Raw genomic sequence first — 25,184 nt, forward strand, 5'->3', positions numbered from 1 at the left:
CCATCCATCCATCCATCCACCCATCCATCTATCTACCCATCATCCATCCATCATTTATCCATCCACTCATTCATCCACCATATTCCACCCACCAGCCAGCCATCCACCATCTTCCATCCATCAGCTTTCCATCCATCCACCCATTCACTCATCATCCATCCGTCTAGAAAGCCATCCATCCAACATCCATTCACTCATCCATCCATCCACCTATCCATCCATCCACTCATCATCCAGCCATCCAACCACCCATCATCTATGCATCATCTATCCTTCCATTCAGTTGTCCCTACTTCCTACCTTTCTTCATCTACCTTTCCTTTCATTCATCCCTTTCATTCATTCGTTAATTTATTCATTCATTTTATTCTCCATTATTGAGTTTTTTTCTTTTCTTTTTTCTGTGACTAACACATGGTTCATTAACTTGTGGCCTAAGAAGAGAAGAGAAAAGACCCTCATGGCCCAGTAAGCTCAGTGCCCCAATAGAACCTAAATAGGAGCTGGAGAAGTAGGGTTCTATCCTCTTGTTCAGACATTCTTATCACCACCACCACAACACACACACACACACACACACACACACAAATATACGCTCACAGGAGTATCCAATGAAAGGTGCAATGAACAGTGAGAGGGCTGGTGGCCCCAGTGGCTCCTGGGTGACTCTGGGTAGAGAAATGTCTCTGACGTCAGAGAAGGCAGCCTCCAAATGCTCTGAGCATCCATCTGTCTTGTGTGTACCTCAATCCAGCAAAGGGAGAGAGCCGGGGTGGCAGTGTGGTGGGGGTACTGATGAAGGTAGGATTTGGGGTGGGGCTAGGACCAAGAGAAAGGCTGAAGGCTTCTTTCTAGAGTCCTCTGGAATCAGTGGGCTAGATCCATCTGTCCCAAGTCCCATTTCTCTTTTGAGGGGAGGATACCCTCAAAAGGAAGAGGAGAAGGCAGCCTTGGGTTACCTCAGAAGTGAAACCGTCAAAGAGCAGTTTGCATCTAGGAAGGAGGGGCGCAGACACGGGTGGAATGAGGGGGCTGTGTTCTCCCCTTAGCAGGAAGGAGCAGCATCTGAGATCCCACCTACCAGGGCTGGAGCAGGGCAGCCCCCCTCTCCCTGTCCTCACCCACAGCCCCTGTGGCAGCTGGGGAAGCCAAGACTCTGTGAGGGGAAGTGGGTGTAGAAACCCCCCACCGCTACCCCCCACTATTACTGTCACCCCTCACCCCCCACTACTGTCCCTGCTGCCCTCTGCATGCCCCCCCACAGAGCTGCCCTTGCTCCAGGCTCATGGCCAGAGGCCTGAGGCCCTCCCACTCCTGCAGGGGGAGGTAAGCGCCTTGGAGGGGGGCACAGACATTCCCTGGGTTTCCAGACAGCCCCTCCCTGCCAGCCAGTGGGACCAGACAGTGCTTCCTCCCCCACCCCACCAACTCCCAACTTCCCAGCTTGCAGGCAGTTAGCAGACCGAGTTTGGATAGGACTGGCCTGGCCCCAGGACAGGGCCAGGGGCTTCCCTCCACCCACCGCTTATCTGTCTGTGTCTGGCACCGCAGGGCTGTGCTGGCCGGGCAGGGTTAGGAGGCTTGACTTTCCCAATCCCCTAATCTTCCACAAACCCCACACCCCACACGGGTCCCCCAGCCCCCTCTCTCCAGCTTCGTGGGTGTGGGGGAGGGACGGGCGCTGGGCTGGCTTCTCCCGTCTGGATTCCCCTTTGGCTGGGCTGCCCCCTGGCCGCGTACTCCCAAGCCGCATTTTCACCTCTCAGTCCCAACTCATCCTGGGAGGAGAGGGCCTGATTCTCTCTGCCTCAGGGCACTGAGAGTCAGGAGAGGTCTGGGAACTGCCCTTGCTAGTTGCCTTGTGGTGCCAGGTCCCCAGTCTCGAGAAGAGAAGTCAGTTAGAAGTCCCTGGAAAGAGGATTCCCTGATGTGAAAGGGCTGGGGGCTGGGAACTGGATGGAGCTGGGCTGGGAGAGAAGCTGAGGGTTCCTTTCTAGACGCCTCTGGAAAGAACCAGCTCATTCTGGAAGTGCCACGTCCCATTTCTGCTTTGTGGGGAGGTCCCTGGGGGTGTCTTCTGAGCTTGGCCCTCTTCTGGGTGGACCTCGGGAAGTGCTGCCCCCGCGTCGCGAGAACCTCCGGGCGCAGAGCGTTGGCAGCTCTGTGTGGGGTTATCAAACACCTATGAGGGGCAGCCCAGCCACCCCTGTGTCCCCCTGAGGCCCTGCCAGGGCCCCAGCACCCCAACCTTGAGCCCACGGGGCCACAGCTCCCCAGGGCGGGTCTCTGCTGGGAAGCAGTGTTGGGAAGCATCTGCTCTAAGCCAATGCCGCCTGCACCCCTCCAGGCCTGGCTCCCGGTCACTCAAGACGGCTGCCCTCGGGTAGAACCTTCAGCACTTTTAAGCCTCGGTTTCTCCCTGTGAGACAGGACGTCCTGGAACCTGCTTCACGGGGCTGTACAATGAGAACCTGGGTGTGAGGGTTTGGTGAAGGCTGGCACGGTGGAGTGACGTGCAGTCAGAGTAGCTATGACTGACTCCAACCTTGCAGATGGGGAAACTGAGGCCTCGGGGGGCGGAGCTTGCTCACCCCAGAAAGTGTTAGTCTGGGCGTCAGCCGCCGAGGTTGGACATGCCCCCTGGGTCTCTGTACCCCATCCTCCTCCTCCCCCGACACTCAGAACCCAGAGCCTAGGAGAGTGAAGCCGATGTTCACGGCCCCACTCCTGCCGACCGAGGACTCCGAGGGGCCTCTTCCTGCTGCCAGGACCCTCATCTTCCCAAGTGAGGGCTCACCCAGTGCTCTGGCACCCTCTGAGGGAAACTGAGGCAGAGGCAGGAGGAGGAGTGCGTTGTGGAGGAGAGAGAAGCCGCTGCACCAGCCCACGGTGCCGCCCGGCCGGGGCCTGCCTGCTCCTGGTCCCTGAGACCCTCCTGGCTCTGCCTCAGGTGGCTCCAGGATTGTTTTGTGAGGAGGCGTTTGGGGACCAGGCAGGGAGTGGGGGTGAGGGGAAGGATTTCCAGCTTCCCCAGTCAGCAGGGGTGGGGGTCTGCGATACCCCGAGTGTATGTGAGGCTTCCTCTCCCTCTCCCCCACCCAACGAGGGACCGTGAGAGGGTCCAGATGCAAGGCGGGAGGAAGCCGGCGACCTCGGCCAAGAGGAAGGCATCCATCATCTGGGCTGAGCTCAGCCTCCCCCTCCCCTGGGACATTTCCGGGCGCCAGAGACCCCTGACCTGGGGGGAGGAGAAAAGGAGGCCCCAGGGGGATCCTGAGGCCTGACCCAGCTCTGACTGCCGCCTTCAGGTCTGGACCCTGGGTGCGGCCCCCTAATTCCTCCACCCTAACAGCCTGCTGCTGGCTGGGGCCAGGGCCCGACTCTGCCCGCGTCCGCCCTCCCTCCTGAGTGGCCTCTGGCACTGCCCACTGCTCCGGGCTGAGTGCCCTGGCAGTACCAGGTGGAGTCTGGCCCTGCTGGGAAGGCAAATGTGTGGGAGGGCCACCCAGGAGCCTGGCTGCAGGGGGGTTCCGACCCGTGGGGTCCCACCCCTCCCATGCCACAGGCTCCTCCCACCCTCAGCTCTCTCAGGGGGACAGGAGGATGAGGGTTCTCAGGGCGCCCAAGGCCTCCAGGCTGGCTTGGCCTTTCCCCAGCTGCCCACAGCCCGGCAGGGACCTGGGGCCTCTCTCTTGAAGACCCTGGAGCCCAGAGGGCAAGGCCGAGGGTCTGCAGGGTCAGGAGGCCAGAAAGAGACCCTGCCCAGGGTAGACCCGCAGGTGGTCCCTGCCTTTCTCCCCTCTTAGCTGGGCACACGGAGAAGCAGTTGAGGCAGTGTCCCTGAACCTCCTGTGACCGGGGCCATGCCCTGCCCAGCAGCCTAGGGGGCAGTTAGAGGCCTGGGGACAGGAGATGACCGCTCACCCGACTCCTGACCAATCAGGGTCCTCCAAGGCCGGAGTAGCCAAGCCTCTCCTGGGGGGAGGGCAGGACCAGGGCATGACCTTTTGTTTTTTTTTTTAAGAAAATGATTTATTCATTTTAAAATCAGGGAATTGACATGAAATTAGCAACAGGAATACATGATTAAAAAAGAAAGACAGGAAGAAGTGCCCTGGTAAAATTAGGCTGCTGAGTGGCAGGGAGCAGGACAGAGCACGCAGCACTTCCAGAGCCAGGAGTCTGCATGGGGTGAGGGTTCAGGGCAGCACCGGGAGTCATCCAGGACTGGCTCTAACGATGGGCAGCAGCAGATGCTAAGGGAGCCCAAGGCAGTGGCCATCTTGGGTGGGCTAGACGAGGGTTAGGAAGACTGGAGAGGGGGCGGGGTGGCTGGGTCGGGCTGGGAAAGGTCTATGCAAAGCCTGCAGTGATTCTGGCACCTTCTAGAACTGGGAAGAGCTGGGAATGCCAGACCATTGTGGGGAAGTGAAATCTGCGTGGCTGGGGCAGGACTGGAGTGGACGCCTAGGGGTGTGGCCTTGCCACTTGGTGGTGAATGGTCCCATGCATGGGAGGACAGAGTCCAATGTCTTCACGGAGAAAGAGTGTGGAGGGCTGGGGCATGGAGACCACCGAGTGAGGTCATCCCCATCAACCAGTGGGGCAGGAGGGGGCTGGGCTGTGGCAGGGGCGAGGCCCAAGGGAGCAGGGCAAGCCCATCTGCAGGTGGAGCAGCAGGACTTCTGTCATGTGGGTGGGGGCACAGGGAGGACCCAGCCCAGCCGGGTCTGGCCCTGGTGAGGGTCAGGGTGCACATGGGCCCTCCAAGGAGTTGGGGGTCCAGGATTTGGACGTGTGGAACCCAGGTTCCCTGAGGGCGTCCTCCACCTCAGTGCATTGGGTGGGGGCTCTGCCCACCGCCCCTTGGGGTCCGAGGCCCGTTGCTCCCCACGGGGAAAGACTGGGGATGGGGCCACGTCTCACCTCTACCAGGGAAGCCCCACAGAGACGTGCCAGAGCTCATGGCCCTGGCCCCGCTCTGTGGGATCCCACAGCTGAGCAGCCAGGCAAGGAGAGAGCACCCCAACCCTGAGGGAGGGAGGGGGTGCAGCCCAGCCTGCACATGGGCAGAGAGGGGAACCAAGGCCTGTCGAGGGCCTGTTGTTTGGGGACAATCCCATCCTAGGGCCCAATGTGAGGGTGTTGGCCCAATCCTGGGGCAGTCTGAGGGAGGTGGCCCCGTCCTGGAGCAATCAGAGGGGTTGGTGCACTTGCCCAGTTGGAGGGGCAGAGGCTGCCCTGGGCCCAGCATGGGGGGTGATGTCCTGAGACCCTGACGTCCCCTGCTCCGTGGGCAGCATGTGGGGACCGGGGGGCAGTTCTCGCCTGCTCTCCTCCAGCCACTGCCGACTCTGCCGAGCCCTGGCCTTTCTCGGGGCTCCTGGCTGGGGGCTTCCCAGGCCGCAGGTCTCTCCCTGGGCGTCGGGGACTTCTCACTCACCCTGGACAGGAAAATCCCCGGTTCCCTGAGTCACCTTCTGAAATGAAAACCCCACCCGGCCCGAGGTCTCAGTTTCATTCTGAAAGGTCGGTGTCACGCACCGCATGGGCGGGTCGGGGGGTGACGTCCGCGGGGCACCCAGGCTCCAGGGGCTGGGGCTGTGTCTGGCCAGCTCTCCTGCCCGAGCTCCTGACAGACCCTGCACAGGTGCAGCCCGGCCCTGGGACAGGCACCAAGGCACCCAGGGGTCGGCCGAGCGCCGGCCCACTGCCCACCCGCCTGGGCCCCTGCTGCCATGGCCGTGCCCTGCTCCCCCAACCTCTCCCTCTCCTCGGCATGTGCGACAGCTGGGAGCGGAGGTCAAGGATGGGGCCAAGGAGGGAGGCGGGGGTGCCCGACCAGGCTGCTCAAGCTGTGCCCTTCTATGGGCATGAAGCAGCTAGAGGAGCATGGGAAGCCCAGGGCTTGGACGGCGCTGACGTGAGGAGTCATTTCTGAGCAGGGACACAGCTGTCCCTAGTTGCCTGCTCTGTGCACAGAGCAACCTGCCTCCCCAGGGACGTGACGATCCCCAAGGGGCACACAGACTGGGCCATGGCCTCTCATCCCTCCTCGGCCCTCATGAGCTCATGCTGGGCGACGGGTCCCATCCAACCCCTTGAGGGGCAACATGGCTGCCATTGCTCCGGCCTGGCACGCGCACCCTGACCCGGACTCAGACCCCAGCCTGCCTAGCCGTGCTCAGCCTCCCCAGCAGCCCAGCTCCCGGGCCCCTGGAAGCCCACACCAGGGCCCCATAGGGGATTCGGCAAGGAGAAGGTGACCGTCCACCTCCCTCCCCCACGCACACATGCACACGCATGCTCACACACGCACACACACAGCAGACATTTCTCTCCTTATCAATAAAGGCGTCATCGCAGGATCAGGTATGGCTGCCACCAGCCTCCAGAAGAAGAGCCAGGGTCCAAATGCACTTTGCAAGTCATCCCTGAGGTTGTGGGGCCCTGGTGACCATACAACCCTCCCATCCCCTCCCCTCCCTGCCCTTGGTGGCTCCGTCTCTATCCTTCTGGCTCTGGGCATCTCATCTCCTCTTGCTCCAGCCGGGGGCTCCTGGTCCTTGCCTTCTGCTGGCCTGGGCAGCAGCCCCACTGTTCCCCTTCTGGGCCAGTGGTCTCCATCCCCACATGGCTCCCCAACCCCTGACTGTTAGAACATCCGTTTGCCCCTCGAAGCCTCGCCTGTCCCCAAGACCCAACTACACCCACCACTTCTGGCACCTGCACCCTGGGCAGTCAGAACCCACCCCACCCCCAGCTCAGCTTGGATGCCGCCTGCCGACAGCGTTTCCCCAGCCAGGGACCCTCCTCCTCTGCCTCCCCACAGGCCAGGCGCCCAGCACTCCATGGAGCACAGCTGCCTCCCGAGCAGGCCTGGGCCCGCAGGGTCTCTCTGCCCAGCTCTGGCTGTGGTGGCACGGGTGGTCCTTTTTGCTGGCAACCCACACGCAGCACCTGCCCATGTCCCCCTCACATCCCATCCCCAACGGAAAGCGCCTTCTGGTACTCAGAACAGGCACCTGCTGGGCATCCTCGGGCTCCTCCATCACCATGGGAGGGGCAGTCTAGGGGAGGCGGCCCAGCAGGGCCTCAAGCTCAGGCTTTGAGAGTCCCAAGGCCGAGTGGTCCCTCTCAGCCAGGCTTCCTGGCCCAGGGCACCCCCCCTCCAGTCCTCGCAGCTTCAGCCCTGCCTGCCTGAGGCCTGGGCTCCTCCCCAGCTATGCAGGCCACGTCCTGGGGCCCTGCATCCGGTGTCCAGCCCTCCTTGTCCTGGGTTATCATCCCACCAGCTGGAGAAGAACCCAGCCTCTCCCAGTGAGGCCCAGCTGCAGAGGCAGAGGGAAGAGGCGCCCACCCCTCCGTGTGGTGACACAGGGTCCCAGGAAGGCGCCTTGCAGCCTGTGTGCCGCCCAAGTCCCCCTTGGCGCCATTGGCTCTGGGTTAAGTGTTACCCTCGTATAAATGCAAACAAAGACTCCTGCTCGCTGGGAACAGACCACCGCGACGCATGAGGCCTCCCCCACGGGCACCTACCCCGTGGCTTCTTCCACCAGCAGCTCTTCCTGCTCCTCGGAGTCGGGGTGGCTCGGAGCCTCCGCCATCGGCCTAGCGTCTGGGCCGATTTCGGCTGTGCGTGTGTGCGGCCGCTCAGCGCTTCCTTGGGCGGGCGGCGGGCCGGAGCCCCCACCCCCAGCTGGGTTTCACTTCCCCCTTCCGCCTGCAGGTTGAGGTTTGGAACATATTGGGGCTTAGGTTGGGGTGTTGTTTTTTAATCTGTTGGTGCAAGAGGAGAGGAAAAAAAAAAAAAAAAAAAACCCCAGCCATCAGGAAGCGTTAAGCAAGTCGAGTTGCAGGGACTGGAGTGACAGAGAGGGACCGTGTGACGGCAGAGCCGGGGCGCGGTGGCCGGCACATGGTCTGGAGTCCTGGCGCCTGCACAGGAGACCCCACACTCTGCCTGGGTCCCCCCGCAGGCCTGGCCTCCAGGTTCACTTGTGCTGGCTGCTCCCTGAGTCTGTCTGCTCTCTGAGGCTGTCCCCCATGCCTCCATGTTAAGCATCTCCACGTCTCTGGATGGAGACCTTCTGGGTGCGTCACAGAGCACGGATGCACCCTCATTGCAGGCCTTGGGGCCACATCCTCAAGCACCCCTGTCCGATCTGTGCTCCCCAGGCAGCTTCTGGGGCCCTGTGTGAAATGCCCTGCGTCCTGTAAGCAAGTCTTGTCTCCATGCTTCCTTTACTCTCCCCAGTTGTTGGGCACCCTTGGTCTCTCTGCAGCCCCTCCGTCTGCCCCTCGACTCTGCCTCCCTCACCCCCATGCTCGGAGAGCTAGGAACTGACCATGCTGATGGTGAGTGTCACCAGGCCCTGGGGGACAGGGGGCTGAGGGACTCCCCTGGGAGGCACCAGCAAAACAGAGGGGATGGATCGAGGCCGTTTCCACCCTTTATAGTCCTTGGCTGCTGAGTGTGGCCAGATCAGAGGCTCAGAAATCAGTGAGGGCTGATGGGCGGTTGTGGGGGCTGGACCCCGAAGCCGAGGGGCCTTGGGCCGTGTGCCGTTTGCCATTGGGCCGTCGAGGTGGAGGACACTTCCCTGGCAAGACATGGGCTGACTCCTGGGCCCACAAGAAGGGAAGGGAGACCTGGGCCATCTTGCTCAGCCTTGGCCCTCTGTGGGCCTGAGAAATCCAACCTGAGGGACTTGGAGGGGGCCCTGAGGAAAAGGGGGCAGGAGAGAGGCCCGGGGGTGGGGGAAGGTGGCAGAGCTCCAGAGTGTTCACCCATCAGGGTGGGGCCCAACCAAGGGGCAAGCCAGCTTGGGGAAAGGTGAGGTCCCTCATCCTTGCCCACATACGCCAAGGAGGCTTCTCACTCACCTGGGACAGGGGGCTTGGGGAAGGGTCCTGCCCCAGCCACCATGGGGCAAGGCCTGAGCAAGGGGAACCCACAGGGCCCTGCCCCTCCGGGATCTCAGCCTGCTGCCTTCTCTGTACCTTCTATGTTTCCCAGGGGCCACTTGCTGTCCAACCATGCATGTGGTGGTTGGACGTCCATCTGAGCGGGGGCCAGGCCTCAGCATCGTGGCCAGCGTCCCCAGGGCACAAGCCCTCCAGCTCGCCGGCCCCATCTGGCGCCTCGTCAGCGGATGTGACCCCTGGTGGTCCTGACTTTCAGGTCCTTCCTCTGGCCTGCGGTGAGGTCAGCCCCAACATCACAGCTGAGAAGCTTAGGTGTGTCGCTGGGACAGGGGAGAGCAGATGGAGGCTGGGCGCCCTCTACACACTGCCTCCCCAACTGCCATTCGCTGCCTGAGGCTGGACCAGCTCCCTCCTTCACGGGGCCCGGTACAAAATGAACATGTGGGGCCTCTGTTCAAAAACCACGAAGAATTTCCAGAGAAAGCCAGGGTAGCCGGCCCCACCTGAGGGTAAACTTGAAGGCCCGGCCTGACCGGCTCACACACCTTCCTTATCTCCCCTGAGACAGAAGGGCTTGTGACCCTCCAAGCTTCTGCCGGACACCAGGGCCCTCCTGAGTGTTCCTGTCTGCCCTCTGCCTGCCCGTCCTCAGAGGCCCAGAGGCAGCCTGACACCTCCTGGTGGGGTGTAACTGGGTCCCCCCAAGTTTATAGGTTAAAGTCCTGACCCCCAGCATCTCAGAATGAGACCTCATTTGGAAATAGGGTCTGCGCAGATGTCATTTGTTAAGATGAAGTCACTAGGGTGGGTCCTAGGCCAGTGTGACTGTGTCCTTGTAAAAAGGGGAAACATGGAGACAGACTTGCACGCAGGGAGGGCACCATGTGAACATGAAGGCAGAGGTCGGGAACCCCATAGATGGCCAGGAAACCACCGGCAGCTGGAGGAGGGGCCTGGGCCAGAAGTTCCCTCGCAGCCTCAGGAGGAACAGGCCCTGCTGACACCTGGATCTCTGACTTGTGGCCTCAGGACTGGGAGACAGTAAATGTCTACCGTTTAAGCCACCGAGTCCGTGGGACATTGTTATGGCCACCCCGGGACCCTAATATCCCTCCCTCCCATGGTGTGTCCAGAAAACAGGCCCCAAAGAGAGAGGAGACGCCTTTCTCCAGGAGAGTCCCGAGGGACGCTCTCCCCAGTGCTCAGCTCCCCCGACCAGTTCCAGGCCATCTTGCTGTTGAACAGTCCCTCTTTCCATCCCTCCAGCCTCTCTTCCCCTGTTCATCCCATTTTATGTGCTCAAATCTCTCGCATCTTTAAAAAAAAAGATTAATAAGGAAAACGCCCTGGACCCGCCAGCCTGGCTGCTGGTCCTTCTCAAGCCTCTTTCAGGGCCAGCTCTTTGCCTCCTCCATGCCTAATCTCCACTTGGCTTGGACCAGCAGGCATGCATAAGGTGAGGGCATCCCTCGGGGCCCCCAGCATCCGTCCGGGCCACCTGTGCCCTGCTGGGCGGCAGGTTGAACAGAGTGGGGTCCTTCCTCTGGAGAGCTGAGTCTCCCCGAGACACAGACACCCCCTGGTTCCTTCCCTTGGTGTCATTCACTCAAACTCTAGGGCCGGGGTGCATGGGGAGGGCAGAGACCTTGTCTCATCCGTCTGCGCGCCCCCAAACTCTGGTGCAGTGTCCAGCGACACAGCAAATGACCAAGTGAAGCAATGAGCTAGTCTGAGGCCAGGGCGGAGCAAGCTTTGCTGGGAAGGGTTCCGGCACCAGAGACGCTGAGCCGAGCCCTGCAGGGTGCCGAGGGGCAGGCCAGGAGGAGTCTGTGTGAGGCGGGCGGGGCAGAGGGACACAGGGGATGCGTTGACTCTGTACTGTCAGTGGGACATCAAGGCAGACTGTCCAGGAGCAGCTGGGTCCATGGACAAGGTGGCCTCAAAGACTCAGGTGGGACAGGTGCCCCAGGGAGGGCAGTGTCAGGACCACATTCTCAAGTGACACTGGGGAGGGGACGGGTGAGTGTGGGCAGAGTGAGCGAGGAGGAGAGGTCAGGAATGGGGAAGTGGTCCACACACGGAACAGGTCAAGTCAGAAGAGAACAAGGCGTGTCTGACTTGGCGACTGGCTGGGGGTGGCCGGAGGGTGGAGGGTGGCTCCAGAGGTCTGAGCACAGGTCAGCCGCTGGAGGAGGGAGTGTCACGGGCGGTCAGCATGTGGGCCCCTCAGCCACGGGAGTCCCAGGGCCTGAGGGGTGGCAGAGGGCCTGTACCTGGGGTGGGGGGATGCTGTGCCCAGGTAATCAGCAAAGGCTGGGCAGAGGGACTTGGGGGCTCATAAGAAGCCTCGGCAGGTCGTAGCGGGGGACAAAGTGAGAGGCAGACAGACCAGGGGGAGAGTGTTTTGAGGATCCAGGAGAGAGATGCTGAGGATCTGAAGAGTGACAGCATGAGGGCTGGAGAGAGACGGGCTCGGGAATGTGACGGCCTGAGATGAGTCACCTAAAAGTTCTCTGGTCCTCACTCTCAGCAGCCGTGAGCCTGACCTTATTAGGAAATAGGGTCCTTGTAGATGATCAATCAGAATGAGATCGCTAGGGTAGACCCTAATGCAGTGTGACTGGGGTCCTTATAAGAAGAGGAGATGAGGACAGAGACACGCACAGAGGGACGACCCTGTGAGGACACAGGGAGGAGACTGCATCTACACACCAAGGAGAGAGGCCTCACGGGGAACCAGCCCTGCCCACACCTGGACCTCGGCCGTCCAGCCTCCAGGACTGGGAGACAGTCGGTACTGGTGGCTTAAGCCCCGTCTGTGGTCCTTTTGCACAGCAGGCCCCGGGACACTGACACAGGGCTTGTGTTAGTCAGGGAAAAGGAGACCAGCTGCTGTAACAAACAGCCCCACACTCAGGATCTGAGCCCTGCGAGAACCTTGTTCCCACTCCCGTCCAATTCTCAGGCCATGGCAGGTGGGGAGGGCCTCTGTAGTCTGCCTGGGACCCCAGGCTCCTCCTCCCCGAGGTCCTCAGAGGCCTGGCTGGTCCTTTGTATCCAGCAGGCAGGGGAGGGATGGGGAGACCATGGGAAGGCTGGGGGGCCCACGGCCAGGCCTGGACACAAATGTCATCAAGAACTCAGTCTCATGGCCTCATCTGTCTGCAAGTGCGTGCCAGGGAAGAAAAGGGAAGCAGTGTTGTGGGTGGCCCGCCAGCTCCGGTCACAGTGACCTACGAGATTCGGGGGCAAGGGAATGAGAAGCTGGGGTGCCTCGGGCACTCTTGGGGTCCAGGTGGGGCCACCAGCAAGCAGAGGCACGAAGCAGGAGCAGGTCAGGGTGGGAGAGGATTCTGGATGGGGAGGGAAACCCAAGCCGAGGCATCCAGGGCGGCTGTGTGGTCACAGGCCCAGCTCAGAGACGCTGGGAGGGAGGCGATCAGAGCGCCACCACAGCGGGGATGGGCGGGACGTCGGCACGCAGCTTCCCCTCTCTCCCTGCAGCTTCCTGGGGTGCATCGCTCCGGGGCGTCGCCAGCGTTGTATGTGTTCTGCCTTGGGAGGAAGGCTGTGGGGTTTGCTGGTTAGCCCCGTACCCCACTCCCTGATCACAGGCCTCTGGGAAATGTGTCCTGGAGTCCTGGCGCGGGCACACGAGGAGCGTGAGGAGGAAGCCACGGGTAGGGCCTAGGGACAGATGGGGACAGGGAGTCCACAAGGGAACTGGGGGGTGGACAGGTCAGACGGATGCCAGAAGAAGATGGACGGAGGGCCAGGTGGGGAGCCAGCCACACTGAGTGGACACACTGAGAGGTCAGGTAAGATGGGAGCCGAGCGGTGGGCAGTGGGGACAGATGAGGGCAGAGCAGATGACAAAGGTGCCGTCTGGAGGGCTCGCTGTGCAGCACATGTGTCCCCTGGGGTGTGGGCAGTGCAGGGGTGGGCGGAAGAGGTTGGGTTCTGCCCTGTGGCCTCTGATTTGAGGTGAGGACGACCCAGGTTACTGGGGGGGGGGGGTGAAAGGTCCCAGAGGGGATCTAGGGGCCAGAGGTGGGGGTGTGGCTGGTACCGTCTGCACCTGACCTGGTCTCCTCCCCGGAAAACGGGCAGCCACAGTGAGCTGAGCCTGGAATTGCCAGAAATTCCCTCTGGAGTGAGGAGAGGGCCGCAGGGCGGGAGGCCCCCCAGGCTGGCCTTCAAGGACTCAGAGGCTGAGGGTTCGGGCTGAGGCCCAGCAGCTTGTCGAGACACCGTGAGGAGGAGTGAGTGGGGGTCGGGGGGGAGGAAGGGGGACCTCAGGAACAGACATGGAGGCCCATGGATTGTCAGTCATCGGGGGCAGAGGCAGGCCTGGGCCCAGACAGAGCTGTTGCTTGAGGACCAAAGAGAGGACAGACTGGACAGGTCACCAGGGTGAGGCTGGGCTGGAGAGAGGCTGAGGCACTGTGGGATCACAGGCCCTGCGGGTGGGGGTCCCAGCAGGCGGACTGTCATGGAGGAACTCTGTGCCCCTCTACCTCCACCCCTGGCCCTGCTCTGGCTTCCCCTGGGCCAGGGTGGAGGTAAAGGCGGTGGGGAGGCCGCCTCTGAGTCCTGTCCCACATATACAGGGAAGCCCCAAACTAACTCCCATCCTAGTCCTCACAGCTCCACCCACTTCCAGACGGACCGCTGACTCCTTCCTTCTTCCACCACCTGGAAGTTGGCCCTTGCCCAACCTGTCCTGTCTCCTTGGCCCACCCCCACTCACTTAACCCCCTCTGGCCTCCTCCGGAGCCTTCTCAAGACCCCCGGGAGCAGGGTGCCATGTCCTTCCGCCCCCTCAGCCTGCGCTCCCCTGTCCTCACCTGCTGGCCCTGGCCCCTCTCTCGGGCTCGGCTCCTGCCTGCCCACACCTTGAGCTGCGCCGGTCAGCTCCACTCTTTCCTGGATTCTGCTTCACCTATTTTTGTGATTGCTTAAGAATTTTATTGTTTTGACATTTAAAGAAAAGGTTAATTTGGGGGAAATGATTTCAAAAGTACAGAAAAGTTTCAAGATGAGACAAAGAACACCACACGTCACCTGCTATCAGCGTCCTGCCCATTGCGTCATCGTCAGCCTGCTCTCTCTCCCTCCCTCTTTCTGTCTCTCTATCTCCCTCTTTCTCCATCTCCCTCTCTGCTTCCTCTCCGTCTCTCTGTCTCTGTCTGTCTGCCTGTCTCTCTCTCCTGATCCCTCCACTACTCCTAAAGACCTTATCGTCTAATTCCTAAAAACAGAGATGTCCTCTCGCCTACCCACAGCAGCCTCAGTCCGTGTAACTGACACGCCGCGTGTGTCTCATGTACGTGTCTGTGTCCTTATGACCCGCCCCATCAGTCATTTTATTCTATTTCTGTTGGTTTGGCCCACTTCCTTGCTCTGTCACACCAGGACATTTGGGCCCATCTGTGTACTTGTTACCCGCCCTCCACCCCGTGCTCAGTCCGTTGTTCCTCCATGAGCCCTGGTCCCCTCGTGGGAAGACGTTGCCGGGGACCCAGGCCTGGCTGCTGTTTGCTCCTTGCCTCTTGGCCTCGCAGCAGGCAGAGCAGAGAGAGCTGGGGCACAAACCGGCCCATGCGGCGGCGCCCCCCACCTACGCTCAGCTAGCCTCGCCCACCGAGCCCTCTTTCCTCAGCCTCCAGCGGCTCCTCTGTGCTCCCCACTTCTCTCTCCACTCGCCCCACCACCCTGGAGTCGGCTGCCTCCCCAGCCTGGTCCCAGCCACAGCCCAGCAGGGGTGCCCTGGGGCTTCCTTTGGCCGCGCGCCTCCCTGACCTCCAGCAGCGGCCCCTGCACTTGCGCTGTCCTCCTCCTCCCCTGCAGGGTCCCTCCTGGGCAGCATCCAGCTCGGGACTGCAAGAGTTGGCCTCCTCTGCCTGGTCTGCCCGTTGTCGGGACATTGCTCACCACTCACTTCTGAGGACGCCCAGGCCCCACCTCCAGCCGGGACCCCTGCACCCTGCTGCCTGTGTCTCTCTTCCCTGGGAACCTCCACGGTCCCTAAACTCACCTCCCAGAGTCAGCCCCTCCCCTGCTCTGGGATGCCTCCCTGGGGAGCCTCCCTCTTCCCCCTCGGCCTAGGCCTGGGCGCCCCGTCTGCCTCGTCCGCCAAGTCCTGGGGTCTCTGCCTCGTGAATGTCTCTCGTCCACCAGCTGCCTCCCTCCCAGCAGATGACTGTGGCTCCTATGCCTTCTGCCCCCTCCAGCCTCGCCTCCTTACTGCCTAATCTCCACCCTGCACAGATCTTTCTAGAATGCAGAGCCTTCACCACGTGCCAGGTGTGGGGTTACCTGCTTCCCACCAACCGCCCCGTTCGGCCCTCCCTGTGGCTGTGTGGATGCAGCCTCCCAGCTGTGGACACGAGGGTGGCCCGGGGAGGCCAGTGGCAGAGAGAGGTGGAGGGGTGGAGCCAGGCCCAGAGCGGCGCTGGGTCGGAGGTTTGCTTGTTGGTTTGGTTTGCAAAGTCCTCTTACTTCATTCATTCATTCGCTCATTCATTCATTGGAAAATGTGACCAACACCCATAAACCCGCTATCCCGCCCAGGAATTACAATGCTTTTCCAGGCCTCTGTGGACTTACGTGCTTCAACCATCTGCCCCTGCACAGACCCCCACCCCTGGCATCCCTATCTAGAATTTTGTGTTTGTGAAAATGTTGTGACATTTTCTTGCCTTTTAATAAAAAGGGTCATTTCCCCACATAGTGAGTCTGCTCAATCAGCTTGATGGAGTCAAGTCCTGCCTGAGGGAGCTGGCCCCCGTGTCCCTGCCACCCCACTGCCCTTGGGAGAGGTTTGCCGTCCTTTCCTGGTGGGCATGGCCCCTGGACAGCTGCCCTGTTCACTTTGCTGGGTCCACCGTGAGCACAGCCTCTGTCGCTGGGGGTCCTGGCCACCAAAACCTGTTCCTTGGGTTCCCTGTCTGCCCTGCCCGCTCTCGGCCGTGTGTGGGGTACGCCTCGGCCTGGACCATCCCTTGGTCCCCTGCACCCTGCCTACAGGAGCCGCAGGCCCGGGGCCAGGGGCTTTGACAAGACTGGGCCCAGAGCTGCAGGGTCGCCCACCCGCCAAGTTGCAAGGGCCTGCAGGGAGCTGTTCAAAAGACAAACCAGCCCCCGGGGCTGGAGCGGGGCCCCCAGTGGAGGGCTTGGGGAAGGCCATCAGGGCAGGCTGACGTCGGTCAGTCCCTTGAGGCAGCCCAAGGCTGGACGCAGCTGTCCTTCCTGTCTCCAGTCCCCGGCAGATCAATCGCTTGGACTTCCTGAGGGCAAGGGCAGGGTGGACAGCCACTCCATCATGGGGCCGCGGCCTGTCCTCCCCTGGATTCCCCACCAAAGATCTGAGCAGAGGGACCTTGGCAGGTCACTATATCATCCCTCACAAAGGAAGCTGACAACCGTGGCCTTGTGGTGACAGTCCTTGGCCGGGCCTGGGGTGGGGGGGGACATCGTCCCTTGATGTGTGAGTTAGGCTAGAGCCTTGGAGCTGAGCAAAAAGGAGATGCAGGCCCTCCTGCTGGGCCAGCGTGGGGCCAGGTTGGCCTGTCATCAGTCCCCCATGGGGAGCAAAGACCCCAGTGCAGGCAAGCCCCTGTCCCCTGAGCACAAGCCACTCTGGGAGGGCCGCATGATCCAGGATGGCCTGCATGTTCCCCCCCATGGCAGAGTCTGGGGTCTGAGGAGGAACAGGCTGGGAGGAGTGGGGGACTGGCCACATTGCACAGCAGGGCATGCTGCGACAGGCCCCTCCTGGACTTGTGTCATGCAGAGAGGGTCTCTGGGTCCTGCGGGGCCCGGAGGATGACAGTGACAACACACAAAAGATCTCATTCCGAGAACAACTGCTCAGACATGACCAGGCCATCTGTCTCCAGGCCCTGCAAGGTCGGGCATGTCCAGGGCAAGCCCTGGGGCGTTCCTGGGGACTGACCAGTGACCACTGACCACACCAAGCAGGCCAGGGTGCGGGCTGCGGGGGAGTGATTCCAGCCCTGGATACGGCCCTCTCAGCCCTGCCTGAAATCCTGACGCCCGTGTGTGACGCCCCATAGACCCCAACCTCGGGCTTCCCCGATGCTGACAGCACTGACGTGCCACCATGTGATGGCGCCTGCCCAGAGCGTGGCGTCCCGAGGTGGCCAGGCGGCCTATGGGTAGTGAGGCTGGGGCAGGACAGACCACGCAGGTCACGGGGCTTGGAATCCTTTATTGACAACCGAGATGAGCCGGGTCCTCCTAGGTGGAGTTCTATCGGCCTCCCCTCCTGCATGCTCTCCTGGGAGCTGGGAGCACCGGGCCAGGCCATGGTGGGCAGTGGGGGGCCTAGGACTCGGTCTCGAACATCTTCTTGCGACCCTCCATGCCGGACTTCTCCTCTATGTTCTTCCTCCAATCGCCCACGTCGCGAAGGTCCCGCTCCTGAGGGTGGGGCCAGGAGAGGGTTCGGGCCCACCCACCCCACTGGGAAGTCAGAGACAGCCCTCAGCCTCAGTTTCCCTTCTGTGAATGGGCTCCCAGGGCCAGGGGAGGTGGGGAGCCACCCTGCGTGCCTGGAGCCAGCCCGTGGGGGGAGGCCGCGTACCTTCTCGGTGTCCTCCTTCTTGACCTGCTTCAGGTTGGCGCGCAGGTCCATGCACACCTTGTGCTTGGAGCCCAGCAGTGCCTTGAGCATGGCGTCGGCTGACATGCGCACCCTCCTCAGCGGGGGCCTCTTGAACTTGCCCCTCAGGTCGAACAGTTTCTGGTTCATGTCTTCCAGCTGCGGGAGGGAGGAGAGGGCTGGGTGGGACCCGGGGGCCAGGCTCCCCACCCAGTTGGGCCCCCCCCCCCCAGCCCCCTGGCCCTGCCCCTCGACCCCTCACCTCCTTGGTGCTCTTCTGAACCTTCATCTCCATGTCGTACTTCTCCTCCTCGGCCGCGTCGATCTTGGCATGCAGCTGTTTGCAGAGCTCCTGGGGGTGAGGGCGGCGGGTGGGTGGGCGGCCAACCTGACGCCTGACTTCCACCTGCTGTTACCAGCTGCTTGCCCTCTTGACCAATGGGGAAACCGAGGCAGCGGGCAGGATGGCTGCTGGGGGTGGGGCGGGCCTGGGGTACCTGCACCTCGGCCATGGGGCCGGGGATGTGCAGCGGGGGGCAGTGCTCTGACAGGTAGTTCTGCTTCTCCGTCTCACGGCGGCTCTCCTCTTTCTCCAGCTCCGTGGCCGCGATCTGGAGCATGACGCTCTGCGGGGTGCGGGGAGCAGGGGTGAGGGGCCATGGGGCCCGGCCACACAGACCCCCGGGTGGCCCTCCCTGAGGCGGCACCTACCTTCAGGTGCTGTCTCCGGGCCGTGATGGCCCTGTTGCGCTTCTGCAGGGCAGAGGGGAAAAGGCAGAGTCAGGGTCGGCCTGGGGGCCCACGTCCTTTCCATGCTCCCGGCTGGGCTATGGGGGTCCTGTCCAGGGGACAGCTGAGACTGGGGGGGCTCCTGAGGCCCTGGGGGGAGCCGGGCCCAGGACACGGTACTGCATGGTGACCCTTTGCCCAGGTGGCACATCAGCCTTGAAGGCGGGGGGAGAAGAGGCTGCACCCCAAGACAGTGGGGATGGGTGAGGGAGTGGGGGTGCAGTAGTCAGAAAGAAGAAGCAACTTCCCCAGTGTCCGGCCGCAGCCTCACTTCCCCTGCCCCATGAGGCATCGGCAGCCACTTCCTCTGTTTCATGGGCGTCTTGGTGGATGGGGTGGGGCACTTTCATGGGGAGGCGGAGGGCTGGGGCATCTTCCCTGGGCCTCAGGGTCTTGAAGCTCTGACCTCTGACCCCTCTGGGGGTGGGGGTCCCATCCCCTCCATGTTTCACCCGAGGCAATTACTCACCTCCTCACTGTCCCAGGAGGGCGGTGGGATTGGGGAGAGAGAAGAGAGAGGTTAGGGCCATGTGCTGGGGCCTGAGGATGGGGCAGGTGGGGACGGAGGTGACCAGGGCGGCAGGGCCTCTGCTGGGGAGAAGAGAGACCCCTGCCCCTGGTGAGGGGGGGGGGAGGGCGGGGCGGAAGGGGCTCCGGGCTTGGGGGCGACACTTACTCCCCCATCCTGAGTCTTGGGCTTAGAGCCTGTGGGAGAGAAAGTCGAGGAGGGTCAGGACCACAGCCCGGTCCCGCGTGGACACCGGCTGCCCGTGGTGGGGGACAGCACCTCACGCTAACCCGGCTCCCCAGCCGCCCCCCCAGCTCCAACCTCCTTGGAGGGCGATATCTTGGGATTCCCCGGAGTGAGAAGTAAGAGGAGACAGTGTTCCCAAAATGTCCCAGGCAGGGCCTGGAGCTGCTGCAGCTGTCCCCAAGGGAGGGGCAGGATGGGCCAGCGCAGGTGGCCGCCAGAGACACCCAGTTATTTTTAGCCCTGCTCCTTCGGCTTCAGGCCCAAGTGCATGTAAGGAACTGCTCCCCACATTTGACTGGGGTCCCTGGACCCATAAAATCCCCTTCCAGTGTCCCAGATGTGAAGCCTGGCCATCAGGGGTCTGTCTTGGACCCTTGCCTCCCCAGCCCACGTCCCAGTGCATCTCCCAGTCACTCTCAGCTCCATGGAGTCCCCCCAGAGAGGGCTGTTGGCGGTGGCCCCCAGCCCCCAGGCCCCCTCCCTGGGAAGTCCTCCTGCAGACTAGCTTGAGTAGTGCATCTCCCCAGCCTCAGCTGGCCTGGCCGGGCCGGCCTCACCTAGTGTCTGGGCAGCAGTGCTGGGAGCGAGGTCAGGCGGGCAGCAGCGAGTTGGGCTGGTGGGCCCAGGGGGAGGGGTATAAATGGCCTCCCCCAGCCTGGGCCCCATCTCAGAAAGGGCATGGAGCCCTCCTCAGACCAATGGGGGCACAGGCACCTCCCCACCTGCCCAGGCCGCCTGGCCCGGCCCCGCCGCGTGCTGCCATCCAGTCCAAGAAGTCTTGGTGGGGGGGCGTGAGGTTGGGTTGCTCTATTTAGGGCTCAGTGACGAGTTTGAGAAGCCTCCGTTGTTCTTGCAAGGAGCCCAAGGACAGCCGGGCACAGCCTCGCTGGGCCACGGTGGGGCGCACAGCTCAGGGGTCAGCTGAGCGTCACCGAGAGCCAGGCCCCACTGGGCCCTGAGTTGGGGTTCACACTGCAGTCCCCACTGGGCTTCCCTGTGGGCCCCCGGCTCCCTGGGCCTCTCCCTGCAGCTCATTGCAGCCCCGGGCTGGCGTCTCAGGCACGAGCTAGCCCGTGCCTCCCCTCTTCCAAGCCAGCTCGGGGCAAGGCCTGGACCCCCAAACATGGCCTCAGGGTCTGTGGCAGTGGCCAGAGGTCTCTGGGGTGGGGGGCTGCCTTCCCCTGGACGTGACCCGCTTTCCTGCCTGAGAACAGGAGGTGAGGGGAGCCCTGGACAGACAGCCCCACCTGGAATGCCCTGCCCCTGCCCAAGGGCCCGTTTCCTGCGCAATGCGGAACTCGTCCTTCAACCTGAGCCTGGTGGCGCCACCCGCCTGGGAACCTCTCCCTGACCCCAGGGGCCTTGGGGCCTGCCTGGCTGCCCGGGCAGGCCCAACACTGCCCTTCTCACCCCAGCCCGGCCTGGGCCTGCGCCCCCCGCCCGGGTCCCTCCCTGCACAGGCATCCGGAGGGCCATGACTTGGCATCTTCGGAGCTGGGGATGTGCGGCCCCAGCTCGCCGGCTCTGGGGGCCGTGGGGAGGGTCAGGAAAGCTGAGGCCGTCCAGATGTGCCGGGATTAGAGCTGCCTTCCGGCCGGGCCCGTAGCCCCCAAAGGCCCAGGGTGGCTTCCGAAGACATCTGCTGCCCCCTGCTGGTCGCTCAGGGGAGGGCCCGCAGCCACCCCCGCCGGAAGGTTTGGGGGCCCTGCAGGGAGCTGGGGCAGCCCCTGGCGTTGGGGTCCCCTCCCTCCACAGTCACTGCTCCTCAAATGCTTCCTGATTGCCCACCGTGTCCCCACAGGGCAGTTACAGCCCACCTCCCCCAACGCTGTGCCCGACCCTCCAGCCCCCATAGATGGGGAGGGCTCCCCACCTCTCCATATCGTCCCTGTTGGGCCTGGAGGGGCCTCTTCATGCCACCCAGGGGTCAGTCATCGGTCAGAGGCCTCCGGGCTTGGCCGGGTCCAGAGAGGAGCCCTCTCCCCGCCCTCAAGAGGGGCTCACGGCGATGACGGTGGAGCCCCTGACAGTGTTGTGTGCAGGCAGGGCTCAGGAAGGACACACAGTGATGGCAGGAGAAGGCTTTATTACAGTGGGCCTGCCAGGAGACCAGCTGAGCCCTGGAAGACGGGGGCCCGGGGGAGGTTTCAGGAGCCAGGCAGGGGCAGGCGCAAGCGGGGCTGCAGGGCCAGGGCCCGGTCCACCTCCCTGGCAGGCCGCAGGTGATGCCACTGGGTGATGGGCCGCCGGGGATGGGCCAGCATGTCCGCCCAGTGCTGGAGGGGCTGACCAGAGGCCCGGGCGCCCAGCAGCACCTTGCCCACAGGCTCGGCCCGGAACTGTGGGCCCCGGGCCCAGACAGCCAGCACCAGATCCACGCTCTGGGCAGAGACAGGCAGAGGGGCGGTGGAGGGAGAGCAGGACAGGGGTCAGTTTGGCCCCGGGTGAGGGGTGAGGGGTCCTGGTCCCCTTCCTCCAGGCCGCCCACCTGGACCTGGCTGACGGGCACGAGGAAGGCAAAGGCCTCGTTGAAGTAGGGGGCAGCCGGGCCCTTCCTGGCCTGCGTCTTCCTCTTCTTCCACTTCCTCTGGTTCAGCATGAGCTGGATCTTCACGTAAGGATCTGTGTGGGCAAGAGGGGCCAAGGGCGTCCCAGGTCTGCGGGCCCAGCCCAGGGCCCGCTCTGTATCTGCGGAGGGGGCAGTCATGGCTCTCACCTGCCAGCGTTGGGCTCAGGCCTCGGGCCTCCAGCACGACTACGGTGAGCCGGCCTGAACCAGGCGCGTACTGGAGGGAGAAGCACAGGTCCCCAGTCTGCTCAGGCTGCGGGCCGCGAGAGTGGGCTTCAGCTGGGCCCCCGGGGCCTCAGTTTCCCCGCCGGACACTGGGCGGAGCCGGGCTGGGGCCTGGTGGTAGCGGCCTCACCTCGGCGGTGCCTGGCGGGCCAAGCTGGTGCCAGAGCTCCAGGACGTGCTGCAGGTCGACGGCGCCCAGCGGCAGGCTGAGTGAGCCCAGCGGCTCGTGGCGGGAGAAACGCCTGAAATCCAGCACCTGCACCTGCAGGCTGCTCCGCGGCAGCTCGGCTGGTGACACCTGCACGTGGGTGTGAGCGGCCACCGCCCCGGCCCACCACCCCCGGCCCCAGCCCCTGGCCCCGGCCCCGGCCCCGGCCCAACCCGCCGCAGCTCACATGGAAGCAGCAGGTCTCGTCGAACACCGGGCAGAGTGTGCCACGGTGCACCCGCGTCTCGTGCCAGCGCCCCGCCTGCGTGGAGAGGCTGACGCGGGCGTAGGGGTCCGCCGTGCCGCCAGGGCCACCAGGTCTCAGGTCCGCCGCCTGCTTGAGGCCCACCCTGATCTGGGAGCCAGGGGTGGCTCAGCCACGGGGCCCTCCCTGGTTGGCCTCGCGTCCCCCAGGCCCCGCGCACCCTGTGCTGGCCTCCCCTCCATGTACCCGCAGACCCTCTGGGCCTGCAGAGTGGGGCCTCACCTCTTGGCTTCCGAAGTCGTACTGCAGGGACAGCAGCAGGCGCCCCCATGGCTTGGGGTCCCCCTCGTTATCCATATCTGGCTGCACCTGGGGTGGTCGGGATGACGGGTGCTGCTGGGACTGTGTTCCCGCCAGAGCCCTGGACCTCCCAGGCAGCAGTTCTCCAACTTGAGTCAAACCGTCCATCTCCAGTCCAGGCACCAGAAGGGCTCACACCCTCAGCTCAGCTGTGGGACTGGCCAGAACTGGTGCATCTGCCCCAAATCCCTCTCTCGCACTGCTGCCTTCCTCAAGAACCTGCTGTGGCTCCTCATGGCCTGGGGACCAACCCCTGAGGCTGCCACTCGAGTCTCTTTGGGCCTTGGGTCCCCCTGCCTCGGTTGTACTGCCTCCCCCTCCCCTTTGCTCACAGCTTCTGCCGGCAGGAAGGCCCTCCCTGTCTCTGCCCTGGGCAGTCCAGACAAGCCCCGGGGCCTGCGCTTGCCCCTGGCCACCCAGGGCTGCCCTGAGTCCCTGAGCCTGGACCCTGAGCTGCCTGCCCACTGGGACTGACCCAGCCGGGAACGGGGCCCCAGGGAGCACTGGTGCCTGCTCCTCACCAGGTGGGTGGTGGTGGTGCCGGGGAGGCTGCCCAGGCCCACAGCCTCCTTGTCTCTGGGCTTCTTCCCGTGGCGGTGGCCGTGGCGGCAGCAGCAGCAGATGGCACAGAGGAGACAGGAAACGACGAGGATGCCAGCAACAACAGCCACAGCAATGGGTGCCCAGTGGAGCCCTGGGAGGGGGCACAGAGGTAGGCCGAGATGTCTCTGTGGCCAGCAGCTGCCGCCACCCACCGGCCCAGCCCCACGCCCCTCCCGGGTGTCTGGCGACTCACAGGGGAGGCCGGCGACGAGGTCTGGTGTGAGCCCGGGTGCAGCCGTGGTTCTCACCGGGACCAGGGTGCTGTGGGGGTCCGGGGGGCGCCCCATCTCTCTGCCCTGTTGGCTCGCAGGAGACGGCTGGAGTGGCTGGCCCCGTGGGCCCCTGCCCCCAGCCCCAACTGCCCAGCAGCAGCCGGCTCTGGGTCCGCCTGGGCAAGGAGAAGCAACCCGGGGTAGCCAGGGGCGAGGGCTCTGAGTGGAGCCAAGGGAGGGAGGACTGGGCCTTGGCCAATGTGCTGGCTGAGCTGCCACAGGTCCAGCCTCCTGGCCACCTCCCCCAGCCCCCAGCCCCAGCCCAGCCCAGCACGCCAGCCTGGGCGCTGCCCTCCCTGGTCCTTGCCACAGGGCCCTGCCCCTCCTCATTGCACAGCCTCTTCCTCCAGGAAACCCCCATCCCCTGGGGCCCTGGGCCCTGCCTGGGGGTCATTCTGGGGGTCCCTTCTCATCCCTGCCCCTGACCGCGGGCCCACCGTGGTTTGCCGGTCACGCGGATGGAGCATATTCACACGTGTGGGCCCCCAGCCTGGGAGCGACCTGGGAGCATGGGAATGGGGGCGCTAAGGGGTCGGGGCTCTGCTGGGGTCGTTGGGGGAACAGGTGGGGTGAGGAGTTGGGGCTGGCTGTGTGGGGCAAGTCCGGGCTGAAGGCGTGTTCCTGGCACGGGCGTGGGGCCAGCAGCGCCCGGGGAGGAGGGTGAGGGGGCAGCAAGGGAGGGTGCAGCTGGGACTGGCCAGAACATTCCTCACGAGCTGACTCAGCAGCCCGCCCGACTGCCCAGACCTGCGCCTGCCCTGCCACCCTGCGCGTGGGTGGCCAGGAGGGTGCGGCTGGCACCGCCTACCTGCCCAGGGCTGGGAGTGCGCACACCTGCTGGGGCTGGATCTTCCCACCCACAACAGGGACCAGCTGGGGGCCGGGTGCCACAGTGGGGTGCGCTGTGAACCCAGGCCCACACGCTCCTCCCTGTGGCTCAGCTCCTCCCGACCTCCCCCTCCTCCGGGAGCAGTGGCAGCCAAGAGTCACAGTTCCTGCCACCTGGGGCCTGCCTTCTTTGCCCACAAGGGCCTACCACCTCTCTTGCAATAGGGTCCCAACCCAGGCCACCTCCGCCAGGAATAACCAGTCATCCAGACCAGATCCCATCACCTCTGCGCCCCTCGCCCAGCCTGGTGCTGAGCGTGGGGAGGGAGAGAAAGGAGCCCCGCTGTGATTCCGGAGATGACCCCCAATGCACAAGGCGTCAACGCCCCTCTCCCCAGTGGGCTGATCAGAGGCTGATCCACTCCCAGAACCAACCGTGAACCAGCCCGACCCCTCACGGTTCAGAGGAAGGAACTGCATGTCAAAGAGGGGAGGGTGGCCCCAGGTCCCCTCCTCAGACCTGCAGACCAGGCCCCAGGGGTCCTGCCTCCCAGGTCCAGCTCTGTCATCCCCTGGAGGGACTTTGCACGCATTGTTCCTGTGAGGTCTTTTACAGCTAAGTAGATCAGAGCTTAGAGCAGAGCAGAGGGCCAGGCCTGGGGACGTGGAGCACAAAGAAGGGATGCAGGGGCAACCTGCACCCCGGGCCCCACGCTCAGAGAGAAGGACCCCATGCTTGGTTTAGTGCCTGTCGTCACCATCTCGAGCCTTTTTTTTTTTTTTTCGGTGAGGAAGACTGTCCCTGAGCTAACATCTG

At 63.5% G+C, this 25,184-nt stretch overlaps 3 protein-coding genes across 3 annotated transcripts in view; all 3 read right to left on the reverse strand.

The window, feature by feature from the left end:
- The window catches only part of LSP1 (lymphocyte specific protein 1), a 42,642-nt gene extending 34,965 nt beyond the window's left edge, over positions 1-7,677 (reverse strand). Inside the window, exon 1 of the mRNA XM_046643813.1 lies at positions 7,540-7,677. Within this exon, the coding sequence (XP_046499769.1) occupies positions 7,540-7,607 (68 nt within the window). The 5' untranslated portion in view covers positions 7,608-7,677. The remainder of the gene's footprint in view (positions 1-7,539) is intronic.
- Positions 7,678-17,141: 9,464 nt separating this feature from the next.
- TNNI2 (troponin I2, fast skeletal type) lies at positions 17,142-19,752 on the reverse strand. The gene is made up of 8 exons (XM_046644923.1): positions 19,655-19,752; positions 19,020-19,048; positions 18,813-18,819; positions 18,266-18,307; positions 18,052-18,180; positions 17,817-17,906; positions 17,537-17,713; positions 17,142-17,373 (listed from the first exon to the last, which is right to left on the reverse strand). The coding sequence occupies exons 2-8, from the start codon at positions 19,025-19,027 to the stop codon at positions 17,278-17,280; spliced, it is 549 nt and encodes a 182-aa protein (XP_046500879.1). The 5' UTR covers positions 19,028-19,048; positions 19,655-19,752; the 3' UTR covers positions 17,142-17,277.
- A 1,471-nt stretch (positions 19,753-21,223) lies between these two features.
- SYT8 (synaptotagmin 8) lies at positions 21,224-23,858 on the reverse strand. Its single transcript, XM_046644921.1, has 8 exons — positions 23,461-23,858; positions 23,186-23,358; positions 22,587-22,673; positions 22,287-22,454; positions 22,022-22,189; positions 21,814-21,919; positions 21,586-21,719; positions 21,224-21,478 (listed from the first exon to the last, which is right to left on the reverse strand). The coding sequence occupies exons 1-8, from the start codon at positions 23,552-23,554 to the stop codon at positions 21,245-21,247; spliced, it is 1,164 nt and encodes a 387-aa protein (XP_046500877.1). The 5' UTR covers positions 23,555-23,858; the 3' UTR covers positions 21,224-21,244.
- Between the last annotated feature and the right edge of the window lie 1,326 nt (positions 23,859-25,184).

The sequence above is a fragment of the Equus quagga genome, chromosome 17 (assembly GCF_021613505.1).
Source record: "Equus quagga isolate Etosha38 chromosome 17, UCLA_HA_Equagga_1.0, whole genome shotgun sequence".
Classification (NCBI taxonomy): Eukaryota; Metazoa; Chordata; class Mammalia; order Perissodactyla; family Equidae; genus Equus; species Equus quagga.